Source organism: Castanea sativa, chromosome 4, assembly GCF_040712315.1.
Source record: "Castanea sativa cultivar Marrone di Chiusa Pesio chromosome 4, ASM4071231v1".
Lineage (NCBI taxonomy): Eukaryota > Viridiplantae > Streptophyta > Magnoliopsida > Fagales > Fagaceae > Castanea > Castanea sativa.
Genome location: NC_134016.1, coordinates 43,426,471 through 43,441,090, shown reverse-complemented (window position 1 = coordinate 43,441,090; position 14,620 = coordinate 43,426,471). Strand labels below are relative to the sequence as shown.

The following is a 14,620-nucleotide window of genomic DNA, read 5'->3' as shown; positions in this document are numbered from 1 at the left end:
TAATTCTAACTTTCATGGCTATTCAAAAGAGACAAAATTTTACTACTATGGGCCCAACAAATTACAAATGGGTCACAGCTTAGAAATAAAAGGATTACAACCCCATCTCCAGAGTCCTAAGCAATCACCCATGTCTCATTACTTCTCAAAAAGTAGTGGAGCTAGCACTGCATCAGCTGTTGGAAGATGAGTAAAGTAACTGTAATGAAACCAGTAATCTAAATAACGTATTCTGTGAATCATTAACTTTCGCTTGAATGCATAAATGGCTTCTAAATCTTTGGACAAGCCGTTTGGTTTTGACTTGAAATCAGAAGATGTATTTAAAATAGGGCTCCCACTTTCATCCTTGCTAAAGCTACAAAGCTAGCATTTGTTACAACCCCCTCTGCCGCAAGCTGCACTGTTTTTCCCACGTGGGGAGGTGGTGACAAAAGAGAGAAATATGGAAAGCAAGTAAACGTCAAAGAAGAAATTCCATAAGCTTGATTTTTCTCATATACATTCTGATAATAATCTATTATAATTGTTCATAGGCTTTTACAGACGCCTTACATGCTTAAAAACGTAACTCAACAATGAGATAAAGCTGAGGTGAACTAAAACAAATGATAAGCTAAGACAATGCTAAGGATAAAAGGATAAAGTCTATCCTAATATGTAACAACTAAGCAACTAAAGATAGCACCTAATAAATCAAAGAGTGGTGTTGGTTCAACCATGATTTTTCTGGAACAGTTGTTCAAGTTCCTACTCCAAGAATTCTTCTTCCTGTTCCTACTCCTAGAGTTCCTGTTACTTTCAGCCGAAGGACTGGTGAATTTTTGTTCAATCTTGATTTGGAGATTTGACTTGATTAGAGGTAGAGGTAGAGGCAGCTGTATTATCCTTTAGAGGTAGAGGTAGAGGTAGAGGTAGAGCTAGAACTAGGGGCCTGCGCCTGCTGAAAAACCAAGTTAATCCAGTTAAAGCTCTTTTCAAACCGGGTAAGAAATTGTTCTCAAAGTCCAGCTGCTTTATCTGTTTGTACAAATCATACAATTCATTCATTATCTGTGGTAAAATTCCCACTAGGACAAGTATAAGCATGAGAATTCCAAATTTTTTCTCATCCTTGTCTGACAATTCCTTCTTTGCAAGAACAAATATAATAGCCGATATACATGCTTCACTGGAAACTGCCGTGATCTCAAGCAACTGAATGTTTTTCTTAGTAAATGGCTTCTCGAGAACAAGGAAGAAGAGATGAAAACAATTGATGCATAAAGAGAATGTGGGAGGAATCTTAGAAGACGAGTTGTCCTTATAGAAACCAGCCATAGTCGCTAGCAAAACACGTCTCACGGACTCAAGCAATGGGTAGTATATTCTGAGTTCTCCACATAGCTTTTGGATAACAGACAAAGGCGCTTCAGCTTGTGTATGGGCGGCGGAAAGTCTGCAGAGCTTGGACGTTGGCTTTTGGATAACGGACAAAGGCGCTTGGCTGAGCAAGCATGGACGTTGGAGACAAAGGCGCTTCGGCTTATGAGATTGTGAGAGCTTGGACGTTGGCTTTTGGATAACAGACAAAGGCGCTTCAGCTTGTGTATGGGAGCTGCCCCCGGGTACAGCTTGAGAGCTTGGACGTTGGCTTTTGGATAACGGACAAGGCGCACTTCGTGTATAGAGAGCCCCGCCCCCTGAGTGCAGCGAGAGCATGGACGTTGGCTTTTGGATAACGGACAAAGCGCTTCGGCTTGTGTATGGGGGCTGCCCCCTGCAGGTGGACGCAGAGCTTGGACGTTGGCTTTTGGATAACAGACAAAGGCGCTTCAGCTTGTGTATGGGAACTGCCCCCAGAATTCTGTGAGAGCTTGGACGTTGGCTTTTGGATAACAGACAAAGGCGCTTCAGCTTGTGTATGGGAACTGCCCCCAGAATTCTGTGAGAGCTTGGACTTTGGAGGGCCTCTATAATCTTCATATAGAGACCCTAAAATGGTTACATATTTTTTTTTCCGTGTCCACTTGTCTTCCTCAACAGAAACCAAAAATACTCGGAATATTTTTTGACACCAGTGAAAACCCTGACCCTTTTGATGAACTTCCTCGTATTTAAGTAGCCTTGCAAATGTAATACCTATAGAGAGGAACAAGAGCAAGGCCAGCAGTAGAAAAGACACAACACCCAGAAGCAGAACGCCAACAGCAATCCCCAATGCCGTTCCTCCTTAATTCACAAAAGTGAGAAATGATTAAGCCACATATAGTTCTGTGCTTGAAGTTCTTAGCATTAAAACCAATGACAAAGATTCTCTAGAAATTTTGTTAAGAGGATCAATAAGAAATTTAAATTATACAAAATCTAATAACAAGACAACTTGAATATCAAAAAAAAAAAAAAAACACACACACACACGAATACAAGAAATATTACAATTTTTTTGTATTGACAAAGTGAAAGAAAAAAAAAAAACTAATAAGAAATAAAGTGGAAATTGAAAATTGAAAATACTTAAATGAGAATAATAAAGTGATTACAATAATTTCATAACAAATCTTATGCAACAAGATGTTATTGGTAGGTAAAACATGTCAATGTTGAGTTCATATTAAAATTAGTAACAACTTGCCACATAATATTTATTGTGAAAATATTATAGATATAACATTACTATTATTTTTGTTGAACTCAAATTTTTGTGATTCTCAAATTAGGTGTTTAACATTTTATTAAGATGGTCAAAATAGGTTAATTTAGTATATAATTTTTTAAAGTATATATATGCATTTTTTTTCAAGTTAGGGTGGCCACAGAACAAATTAGTTTAAACTAATTATTTATATAAATTTTTATAAAAAAAAAAATTGGCAAGTGAGGGTGGTCCTGGGACCACCTGACATACAAGGGGAGCCGCCAGTCGAAGAGCATGTAAACGTGCAAAAAATTGTGAATCTTGGTTCTAGATACACTCATAACTCTGATATGGTGCAGTTAGATAACTATGCTATAATGGTTGACATGCATAGAGAAGTGAATTGAGTTAATGTCCAAACAGTGTGAAACATCAACTTCATTGCAATTCTTAAATATGTGAGGAGATAAGACAGTGTAGACTAGCTCTGGTGCCCAGCTATATGATAATTATTAAGTCCATAAGACATATATGAAAACCACAGGAACATAGTCACAATTCCACTGCATATTTGGAAAGTAGAGTAGAAAAGATTTCATTTAAAAAAAAAAAAAAAAAAGCTCATTCTATGGCCTATCATAATGAGAATTATCTATCTTTTTTGTAAAAAAGAAAAAAGAAAAAAAAGAGAGAGAATTAGAAAATTCGTTGATTAAAGAATTCAATATAAGTAGAGAGCTGAAAGATACTAATATGGGGTTTGCAATTAAAAAAGAAAAAGGTGAGAGAGAAAGGGAAAGCAGCATAATTATCTTTTGAAAAGCAGATTTGGCATGATAAATGCATAGATATGGATTCATTTGTGGGGAAGGAAACAAACTGTCAAGTTACCTCTAATTATAGCAGCAGAGGCCTGACAAATACTAGTTATCCCAAGATTTACAATGATTATTTCAAATCTTGTGGATGTGAGTACTCCATCATCACTCTGCTCTTCAGAATTTTTCTTCAGTTCTACATCATCCCTCTGCTCTTCAGAATTTTTCTTCAGTACTCCACCATCCCTCTGCCCTTCAGAATTTTTCTTTTGTACTCCATCATCCCTCTGCTCTTTAGGATTTTTCTTCTTCAAATTTAGGATGAGGAGGAGTAAAGCATGCACGTTTATGAAACTGCCACCAATTATGGCTAACCAGAACATGTTTCTACCAAAAGCACTCCACCTACATGAGACAAAATCTAGTAAGATATTACACTGATAACTTGCAAATATTTAAATTAAATTCAACAGTTTTTTTTTAGTCTTATAAAAAAATTGTGGCTTTCATAGTTTTTCCGCTTTATATTGAATATTTTCAAGCCCAAAAATAAAATAAAATAAATCTGTATTGAATATTTTCTCCATTTGTTTTGTCTCTAAAATCCATATGCAAGTTCATGTAATAAATAGAAGTAAGAGTCCTCGTAACTTACCCATTTGGATCAAGAGCAGATTCAAGATGTTCTGTCTGCAGGTGTACAATGCATTCTATCAACAAATTTACTCATTTTAAGATTAAAGAATTCAAAAACAAGTCATAGAAAAAGTAGAGGTTTCAGACCTCAGCTGGTGATTCATAATCCTTTCCAACCAGCGCAGACATGATCTTCATGAAATCCGATTTTGAATTTTTAGACGTGTGTATGTTGACAGGGAGGCTCGAGTTCCCCATGACCAAACGGGTGTGCCCAGTTTCCCTTTCCCATGGAAGACTTAAGTAGGGAATGCTCCATCGCAAACCCCTTGTCAATTCATAATACTCCACTGGCAGTCTCACTGCCAACCATCCAGATAATGCAATAACCTGAAGATGGCATGCAATTCTCTGTATGAAAGAGAAAAGGAAAAATGCTAGTTAGTTCTACTAGAATGATGCAGTTCATAAGGTTTGATAAGTTATGTATCAGATACTTTAAGTGATAGTAGGTTACTCTAATCTGTCTGCCAAGAACCATATATAAGGTTTGATAAGTTCTACACTTTATGCCAATAATGTAATAAAACCCCAGCCCACAAAATCCCACTCTGAAGAGGTCAATCCTAGTTTTCCATCTTTGGAAGAAGTGCCAATAGGCTCCACAGGCTTCACAGTTAGGCCATTGGTTCAAGAAGTCAGACAACATGGTCAAAACTCAAAAGGCTCAAAACCATCCAAAATTTTAGAGAGTTCAGTTATATATTAAAATATGAGTCTGTTTAGATAGAACTTATTGTTAAAAATTAAAAACTGAAAATACTGTAGTAAAATAATTTTTAAATGTGTAAAAAACACTGTTTATGCCAAAAATTACGGTTCATTGGCCTAAAATTATTGTTCACGGCCAATGAACAGTGATAGACGCGAGTGAAAAAAAAAAAAAAAAAAAAAAACTTAGACGTGGACGCGCAAATGCGCAATCCAAATGTCCTCTATATGTATAAAAATCAAGGAAAATTATTCTAGGTGTATTAATTTCTATCGGATCCAGAGGAAGAGGGTTAATTTGTTTCACAGTATTTCTAATTATTTTTAATTATTTGACTAATTGTCTAGAGGCTACATATAAATGACCTGCTAGGTACAGTTTGATTGACTTCTGGTTCAAACCTTGGAAAACACTGGATCAGCCACAAAGAAAAAATAAGCAAATTAAATTGTACATAAGAAAGATCTTGTTTTACCATAAATGAAATGCTTTGCAGAGACACTAAGGTGTCCCAAGAAAGTTAAGAAAGCTGCACATCGACATGCTATCAGAACTTTTTTTGAGGTCACGATTGTTTTTCATCATTCAAAAATTTTGTTTTGAAAGCTCACCAATATAAATACTAGAGGTAGTTTAGATCCCAATTTTTAAATTACAGCTAGATTACTTTTAATCTACTCTAAACAATGCAAAATAAGAGTAATAAATGTGCAATCACTGGGACTACTAATAGTGCATGGGCATACATAATTACCAATTAAGTAAAAAGTTTAAGTAGTAACAGAAGAGAGAAACAAACACAAGATAATACCATGATTTACAATCAAAGAACAAAGCTAGAGAACCCGGCGCAAAAACCTCTACGGCCCAACAAGCTAAATTGATCCATTAGTAAATTAGTTGGAGTACAAGGATAACAAATAGACCCCACAAACCTAGACTACCTTTTGTACTTTGACCTTCCAAGTCCTAGCTACCAATAGGTTTCGCCAAGCCTTATCTTCACTAACTTTCCAAATCCTGCAATTGTCACCAATTGCATCCATCAAAGATTGGCACAAACCTAATGCTTCCCAATTGCTCCAAATCAACTCACAACACTTTGAATAGGTGTAGTTTGTGTTTTGGCTAAGAACCTCTCAAGGGATATAGAATTAGAGAGAGAAGAGATTGAAGAAAACTAAGAGAAATGTATAAATGATTGTTAGGTTACCATCTCTAACTCTCAAATGGATTTTAGGGTTTTTTTTCTCTGAAACTCTTCTTACAATTTCATAAGTGTGGGTAAAGAAATGATGGAAACAAACATAAACAGTTGTTCGTGCATCTCGTGAGTCAAGTCACAAGTTAACCAAGTCAAAAGCCACTCGCAAAATGCCTTTGACACTAGAGTCATTTGAACCTCCAACATATGCTTCTCACGTGACCTTTTGCAAGTTGCACCAATCATGAGTCAATCACGAAATCCTCTGTTTCATAGTTCTTCACCAATTTGCACATGGAGCCATTCCATTTAATCCCAAAAAATAAAGGTAAATGATTGAATAAATTACAATCAAATTTGACACCAAATTAAAGCCAATGGACATGAATTGAAAATCACAACTTTACATGCTTCAACTTCAAAGATTTGTAAGATTTTTCTCTTCCCTTTTTATAACATCCAGCCACAGAATTAATGTCAATTTATGATTATAAAAAATAAAATAAAAAAGTCAGTTTATTTACTGTTGTGTTTCTAACACGGTGTAAAATTGTCCGTATAGATCATTATCATGCTATAACTAAATAATCAATTAATGAGAAAATGAAGTAGATATCATACAAAAAGATTACTCTGAGACTGAGATAGAGAAGGAAAAGGACTTGAAAATGCCCCAATGGAGTTAAGGCTTGCTATCGAAACCGTAAGCAGCCCAGCAGCAGTAACCATCACCACAAATGAGCCAGTTGTAGATCCATAAAACACAGGAGATATTTTCGGCACAGAACCTGTATATTTTTTAAACCTTACATCATTAAATAAATGAGAAAATCAATGGGATAAGAAATGCCATTTAGAGCTTAGATGTTAGACTACAATTGAGCTGACAACAAGAGAAACGAGTAAGAATCCTTACGGTGCATTACTTGTAGAACATTGGAAGGCTGATTTTTGTTTCCAGCAGCATCCCCAGTTATGTTTGCGGGAACATTGACAGATACAATTTCTTGGTCTGCTTTTATCACTACAATATATTTGTGATTACGTACTTCTATAAAGCTGAAAATGTTAATGATTATCATTAGAAAGGAACAAAAATGAAAATTGTTAAAGAGTAAATATGACATACTAATTGAAATATTATTTCCATCAAGAACCCAAATGGTGAGTAGAAAGGTCATCGTCATGGTTTCTTATTTGTGTGTGGGTGAATTATTTATGTGATGTCTTGTTCATGTAAGGGTTAATATGTATAGATACAAACACGAAGATAACCAGAAATGACTTGCCACTGTAATTTCCCTCCTGTGATTGATATATTAGAATAGCTAAAGCCAAATACAGGCTTCACGAATTTTATCAACACAAAAATGTCGCCTTCTCTTGTCCAATTACAGGATGATGTATTTACAACAGGCCTCAAAGATTCAGAAGGTAGTGTACTCAATGTTACAGTAGGCCTCAAAGATTCGGAAGGTAGCATACTCAACGTTACAGCAGGCTTCACAAAATCTGAAAGTCACATTTATAACTATCAGGAGGAAACACCCAACAAATAGATATTTAAATATAAAGTTTCCTAATTGCATATAATCTTTTTTTCATACTCCTAATTGCATATATATATATATATATATATATATATATATATATATTGAAACGGAATTTTGATTCCACAAACAAATTATTTATTTTCTCTTTGTAATGCTTGTAAACTATTATCAATCGTACCATATATGAAAGCAAATGGTTCAACTGGGGAAATTGAAGTCCCTTGTCTGTTTATTATAGAGTTTGTATCAATGCTTACATAGACAACAATCGTGTCATTTATATATGTAGCAACCTGAAAGGAGAGAGTATAAATGAGTAAAAAATAAAAGGTATATGAGAAACATAGGTCCTAGAGATATAAATAGCAGTAAATGTTCTCACACACACATTAATGTACACTCTGTATACACTACATCCACAATTTCACATGCGATAGCATATTTGTTAAGGATGTCCACATTTAAAACGTGAAACTAGTAGTATGTATGGTTGATGTACAATAATGACTGTGATAATCAATACACTTTTGCATTTTATATTAGGGGGAAGTTCAAGATGTGCAACCATGAAATTTTTTTGAAGATGATTTATTTTCTCAGTACAATTAATGGTTCCAATGTTTCTAAGTGACCCAATTCAAGATGTTGTGCATTACATAGGACAAAATATAAATGAGCCATTCCAAATTCAGAGGACAACTAAACAGGCTCCTAACCTATGAACCAACTTCTACTCTCATGGCTGAAAAAATAAAATTAGATTGTGAGAACCATCTGACCTTAAATTCAAATCTGCTAGGCCCTTCATATTTTTTAGTGTCAACGAGATCAAGAATTGAGCCCTGACTCATTCGGAGAGAATATAAAATTTCCGCTTTGAGAGAATTTTTAATTTCTTCAGATGTGTTGAGAACAGGCTCTGGAAAGGTTAAACAGACCCTTAGTTTCTTATAGTTATTGGTTGCTCGCACCAGTATAGTTTCACCATTAAGTTGAAGTTGCCTTTTAGGAACGTGAGTAGTTAAGTTGAGACTTCGTCTATCTGTAGAATTAATGAACAGAGCATGTAAATAACACATTGACAACAACAACAATCAACTAATCAATCAAATCAGACAAGGACAGTCACATAAACAGTCCAGATTATTCAATTTAAATATGATACAAATTGCCAATAAGTAAAGCTCAAGGCATTAGTTAGATAAAAACAAGAATAGCAATGAAAGGACATTGCACTTACAACTCTTCCTGAAAATAATGATACATATTTCCTATTGGGAAAAAAAAATCCTATGGCAATAAAAACTAGACTCACCGAAATGCAGAGTGAAATTAGAATTCTTGTTTCTTTCAAATTTGTTCCCTGCACTGTCAGTACAAAAATTCTTATCCATTACCAAAGTCACTCGCCCATACTGAGCAGGGGATGATAAATCCACAAGGACAGAATATTGGAGGTTTGGCTGTAGAGTTTTGAGCGAGGTTGGTATGACTTGGCCAGCATCATAGACCAAAAGCTGTAAAGAGTTTTCCAAAAGAGATGAAAATGTTAGAATTCGGTTTATTATTCAGTCTAGACAGCATAAGTAGTCAGAGAACCTAGATTATGGAATTCAATTTACATATCTACTTAATTAACATGGTGGACAATTCCATATGAGGAATTCCAAGACATTTTTCAGTCATTCAACTAAAGCCATTCTTCAATAATAGCAAGGTTGAGAAAAAATTTACCAAAAAACCACAATTCTGAAACACTATAATAATGCAAGAACCAAGGAGAGAGCATAAAATCAATTTAGAGGCTTTTTACGTGTTTGTTAGCCTCCTACTCACATTGCAGGCATTCACAGACGAACATGCAAAGCCTCCTCCACCAGTACAGGGTTCACTGAAAGATATATTTATAGAAACATTCAGAGCATTTGTGAAAGGTGTAGAGGCTGAGATATTTGCCGTTGGCGGGACAGTATCTGCAAAATTAAGGTATATAATATGAATCAGCTATGGGTATAGACAAAATATAAGTCAACTTGATTGCCAGAAAATCTAAATTGGATTGTTAACATCATAGACTCGGTTTGGTTTCAGCAAGCTTGATAAAGTGTCAAACTAACCTTCAATGTGGGGTGTGTTTAAGTCTTCAAAAATAAGAATAGTAAGGTAAAATCTATGCATTTCATAGAAATTTGAAATTTGAGTAGATGGGTTTTGTAGAGCCCATTTTCAGAATAATTGAACACATTAGAAATTGGGTACTAAAGAACACAATATAAGCTCATGGGAGGCAAAACATTTCCTCATATACATAGCTGTTGAAGACTTTCAAGCAAGAAGGTCTTATTTGAAGTTGAGTGGTAATTGAAGAAAATATAATAGCAATTAGAAAAAGAGTAAAAGGAAGGATCTTAACCAACAGTCCAGTAATAGCTACTGCAGCCAACTCCTTGAGTCCCGTTGGGGCAAACCTCAAATTTATGATTTCCATCCTGCAATCCTTCACACAAAACCGTCCCATTTTCACATTGAGAAGCATTAATGCGGCCAAAGCCATCATCTAACTGCAACAACAAGTTTATTAACATATTATTTTGTGGAACAAGCCAAAGTTTTCCCAATAAATAAAACCATGATGCAGCTTCTTGACTTCCCACTTACCATTGAGTTGGAAAGCAAAACACATACACAAAGCAAAAAAAAATTCCAATAATTTAGCTTGGCACCAGGATGAATATGAGTAATAATTCATTATAATAATAATCTTATCAACTAAAGAAAAATACAAAAATATGTACAAATGAATAAACTGAATTCCAAATGGTTTTCTTGATTAGTCTAAACTCTAAAAGAAAATTCAAGCTCATTACATCCTTATAGAATGGAAAGACGTGCTAATTACTTTTTTAGATCAATCAACTCCCTTACATTAACTTAAGATCCATGAAACATATAAACTGGTGAGGGAGAAAGAGAGAGAGCAGAGTACCCAAAACAAAAGCCTAGTAAAACTAGCTCAAATTATTACCAGAGTTTAACGTACCTTGCAAGTGATATTACAATTGATGCAAGTGCCACTCCCACCCACAAGAACTTCAAAGACGAATTTGGTTGAGCTGAGATTTGAGAATGCATGGGGAGTCTCCAAGAACTTCACAGTGAGCTCTGAGGTATCACAGAGTGCTATGAAACTCAAAAGAGAAAAAACTGAGCAAAGTAAAACCACCAATGGAAGCTTGAGCAAGCCCATTTGGGAGTAAACCATAATTGAAGTCTGAGACATGCAAAGGCCAACAATTTATAACCAAAAGAAACACATTTGTGGGGCTTGTGAAAACAAATTTGAATAGTGAGAGCAGGTAATTGTATGGAAAGAGTGTTGTAAATGAGATTAGTTGGATAGAAAATAGATTATACAATGACTAGTAGAGTTAAGGATTGACTTAGTGGTTGCTGAGGTAAGAGAGTGACATAAGAAGATGACTTAAGGATAGTGCATATGAGACTAACAGCACTTGCATCAACGCTTATATAATGTAAAAACGACCATATTTAAGCCAACTAATTAACCCACTTTTGGCCACGCAAAGTTGAGGAAAATACATAATTGCTAATAAATTTACATTGATACTACTTATTTTGTATTTAGTTTTTAATTCTTTCTTTACATATTCTAAGAATGAAGAAAAAGAGTGGATGGTTGTTATTGCATGTGAAAAAAGAGAAATCATTTTAAAAAATAAGAAAAATGATATTGCAATGAAATATAGTGTATATATATATAATATAATGTAAGGTATTTTGAAAAGTAAATATGTAAAATAAGAAAAAATAGGTTGTTATACTAACTGTAAAGTTGTGATTTACAACTATTTTGTGTTGGCTTTAATTCCGTGCCAAATTTGATTGTAATTTTATTCAATCTTTTATACCCTGTATTTATTGTGGGATTAAATTGTAAGGGTTGTGTGATAGAGAGAGAGTGTGAAGACTCAAGCATTTGAAGACAGAAGAGTTTTCGCGGGTAGCTCGCGGCTAAGCATCCTGCAAAGTGATGCATGTTCCTTGCACATGACTGGAATGCGAAGAGTCATGACAGATGGTAACAACTGGTTTTCACGAGTGTCTCGCGGGTAAGGCCTTCTTGCGAGATACCCAAAAAACAGTCTGTTTTGCTATTTTGTCCTATCTGCTCCACTACATCCTCATGCACACTATATATACCATCATTACTCACATATTGAGTAGAGAGCTTTTCAGAAGAGAAAACCCTAACCTCAAACCCTTGAGAGTGTGAGATTGTCATATCCACAATTCTATACACCATCTATTGTGGTTTTTCTCTACTCCTACCTCTTCAATTCTAAATCCTTGAGAGGTTGATAGTCCAAATACTTACCACACCCATACTGAGTGTCTAATGAGTTTTTGGTGCTACTGGGAAGTATTGGAAGAAGTCAAGTTTTGGCGGATGCAATCAAACGCATTGCGGGATCTAAAAAACTAGACAAGACACAGTTCTGTGAAGCCTTGTTGGAGTAGGAGCTTGGAGGGCTTAGGTGCATTGGATAGATTAAGCTTGGAGGGTCTTTTACTATTCGTGTATCCCAACTTATTGTCTAGTGGATCGATTTACCGTTTAGAGGGCGGCGGAGAGGTTTTTCGCCGAGTTCTTCAATTTCCTCTTCGATAACACATTGGCGTGTTATCTTGTGTTTGCATCTCTCTTCCTTACTTTTTTAGCTTTCATTTTACTACTGTAATTTGTTGAATATGGCTTAGAGTAGTTGTATGGTTTGTTCGCTCGCATTTACTTTATTCCGCATTCATTTACTCTATTCCGCACTTAGTTTAAGTTAGAGTAAAATCAACCGAGCTGTATTTTTTAATTTTAGGGTCTAAACAGCTCTTGTGTTTTTAACACAAATCCAAGCTTTCACTAACTTAGGCATTAATTTTTGTACAAGCTAATACAATTTTTGTATGAGCTAATACAACTACAAGTTAAAGGCTTTCATATATATATATATATATATATATATATATATATATATATATAGAGAGAGAGAGAGAGAGAGAGAGAGAGAGAGAGAGAGAGAGAGAGAGAGAGAGAGAGGATTTGTTAGTAGACTCAATATAAAATGAAGAGGGAAGACAGACAAGCATTTTTTGCCAAATAGTATAATTTTATGAAAAAATTTGAAAAAGGCACTAAGTCAAACTTATTTAGTTATGTTAACATGTTTTTTGGAACTTAAGTTTGTCAAACTCGAGTTCCAATTATTGGGGAAATAAACACCTTTGGGGAGCTTTCTTGAGTAATTAATATAATATATAGAGATACACTTTAACCCAAAAGGCTTAAGTTTAATGGGTGTGTGCTTAATTATGTTATAATACTTGGAACTTGAGTTTCGCAAACTTGAGTTTCATTGGAACTCAAGTTTGACAAACTCGAGTTTCAAAAAACATGCTACATAACTAAATAAGTTTGACCATGTGCTATTTAGCAAATTTTTCTAAACAGACATGTAAAAGATAGGAAAGAAGCATTTAGTGGCGTTCTTGGCTATAGACAATTAGTAAACACGTGTGCAACAAACACTTCCTATTACTTAAGGGGCTCAAGGCAGTATCCAGCTTAATTCGTATTCCCACCAACACAGTGTTGAAACTTGAAAATGAGATAAGACCCTTTTTTTTTTTGGGCAAAAAAAAAAAGAAAAAGATAATGAGATAAGATTGATTAGTGGATTAACTCTACATGACATAACATGCTTAGAGCAATTGCATCAATTGATGCAAAGTTGTGCAAAATGGAAAAAGGTGCTCATTTTACACATTTTGAGCCAAAAAAAAAAACCTACATCAGTAGGTGTAAAATTGTGCATTTATGCACAATTGCTCCAGTAACAGTGCATATATGCACGGTTACTGTAGTACTTGCATTTATTATTTTATTAGTTTTTTCTCTCTCCTTCTCTCTGTCTTTCTAGTTGCTCTCACTCTCACCTCACTCTCATTGCCACCGATCATCAGAGAATGCCACACCATGCATCAACAATGAACATCACATCAAAAAATTTCTTCCAAAATCAAGTAAAACAAGAAATTAGTATTACACAAGATTTGATTGGCTGCCGAGAAAAACACAAAGAAAACAAGAAATAAAGAAAATTAACCAAACACAGAGAATATCAACAGATTTTTGGTTGCCAATCGTCTTTCCTTCTATTTCTACTCTTTTCCACCACTTTCTCACCAACCAAACAAGAAATAAAGAAAATTAACAACAAAAAAGGCTTGAAGGACTTGGATCTTCAGTACTAAGAGGAGCATAAGAAGACCAATCCAGTTTTCTCTCTGTTTCGATCATCGAACTGCCGAAACCGGACGCCAACGAAAACAACGGAGCACGCACACCGACGAAAACAACTGCTGCTTTCCTTTGTGTGTTGGGTTTTTGAGAGAGTGTTGGGTCTGTGAGAGAGAAGGCAGTGAAGGAGAGAATAATAAAAAGATTGTAAAAAAATAAATATTTTATTAAATAAATGTGTAGAATAGATAAACTGATGTAGGTGTTTTGTAAAATTGGATGCGTAAAATAGAAAAAGTAGGTTTTTTTGTGCAAAATAGAAGGAAAATTTGCAACTACTGATGTGGTTGCTCTTAGAACATTTAAATATAAAACCAATCACTAGAAGTTCAATTAAATTTCTTGGGATTGTGATTATCAAAAACTTGTCTTGGGATTGTAAAATTTGATCAAGCTTATATAATTTCCGCTAGGTACATCCTCTTGAATGGTGGGCAGGATTGCAAACATATTACTGAGCTCCAAAAAAGGTGTGCCTGCTTGATTCACTTACTGAGTTAATTTTATATTGCCAAAAGAAGTAAGCATAACATGATATGTTAAACATGTTAGAAAAAAATAGTTTATTTAACGATAAAAAAAATTATTGGCAAACAAAATTTGAGACAAAAAGTAAAGAGCAAGAAATATTTTCAACAATTTCCGAA

At 34.8% G+C, this 14,620-nt stretch overlaps 1 protein-coding gene across 1 annotated transcript; it reads right to left on the bottom strand.

Annotated features, from left to right (window-relative positions):
* Positions 1 to 1,579: 1,579 nt before the first annotated feature.
* LOC142632968 (uncharacterized) lies at positions 1,580 to 10,996 on the bottom strand. The gene is made up of 13 exons (XM_075807277.1): positions 10,641 to 10,996; positions 10,014 to 10,161; positions 9,437 to 9,573; positions 8,916 to 9,117; positions 8,380 to 8,642; positions 7,779 to 7,893; positions 7,337 to 7,559; positions 6,964 to 7,106; positions 6,669 to 6,835; positions 4,219 to 4,482; positions 4,091 to 4,125; positions 3,509 to 3,840; positions 1,580 to 2,211 (listed from the first exon to the last, which is right to left on the bottom strand). Exons 1-13 carry the CDS (start codon positions 10,878 to 10,880, stop codon positions 1,580 to 1,582), a joined length of 2,901 nt encoding a protein of 966 aa, XP_075663392.1. The 5' UTR covers positions 10,881 to 10,996.
* Positions 10,997 to 14,620: the final 3,624 nt, after the last annotated feature.

Excerpts from the sequence above, each read along its gene's own strand:
- LOC142632968 (XM_075807277.1), bottom strand. The coding sequence starts at position 10,880 with ATGTCTCAGACTTCAATTATGGTTTACTCCCAAATGGGCTTGCTCAAG. Across the intron at positions 7,894-8,379 it reads CTAGCAGATTTGAATTTAAG|GTTGCTACATATATAAATGA; the intron begins GTCAGATGGTTC and ends CTCTCCTTTCAG. Across the intron at positions 7,107-7,336 it reads ACAGGAGGGAAATTACAGTG|CTTTATAGAAGTACGTAATC; the intron begins GCAAGTCATTTC and ends TAACATTTTCAG.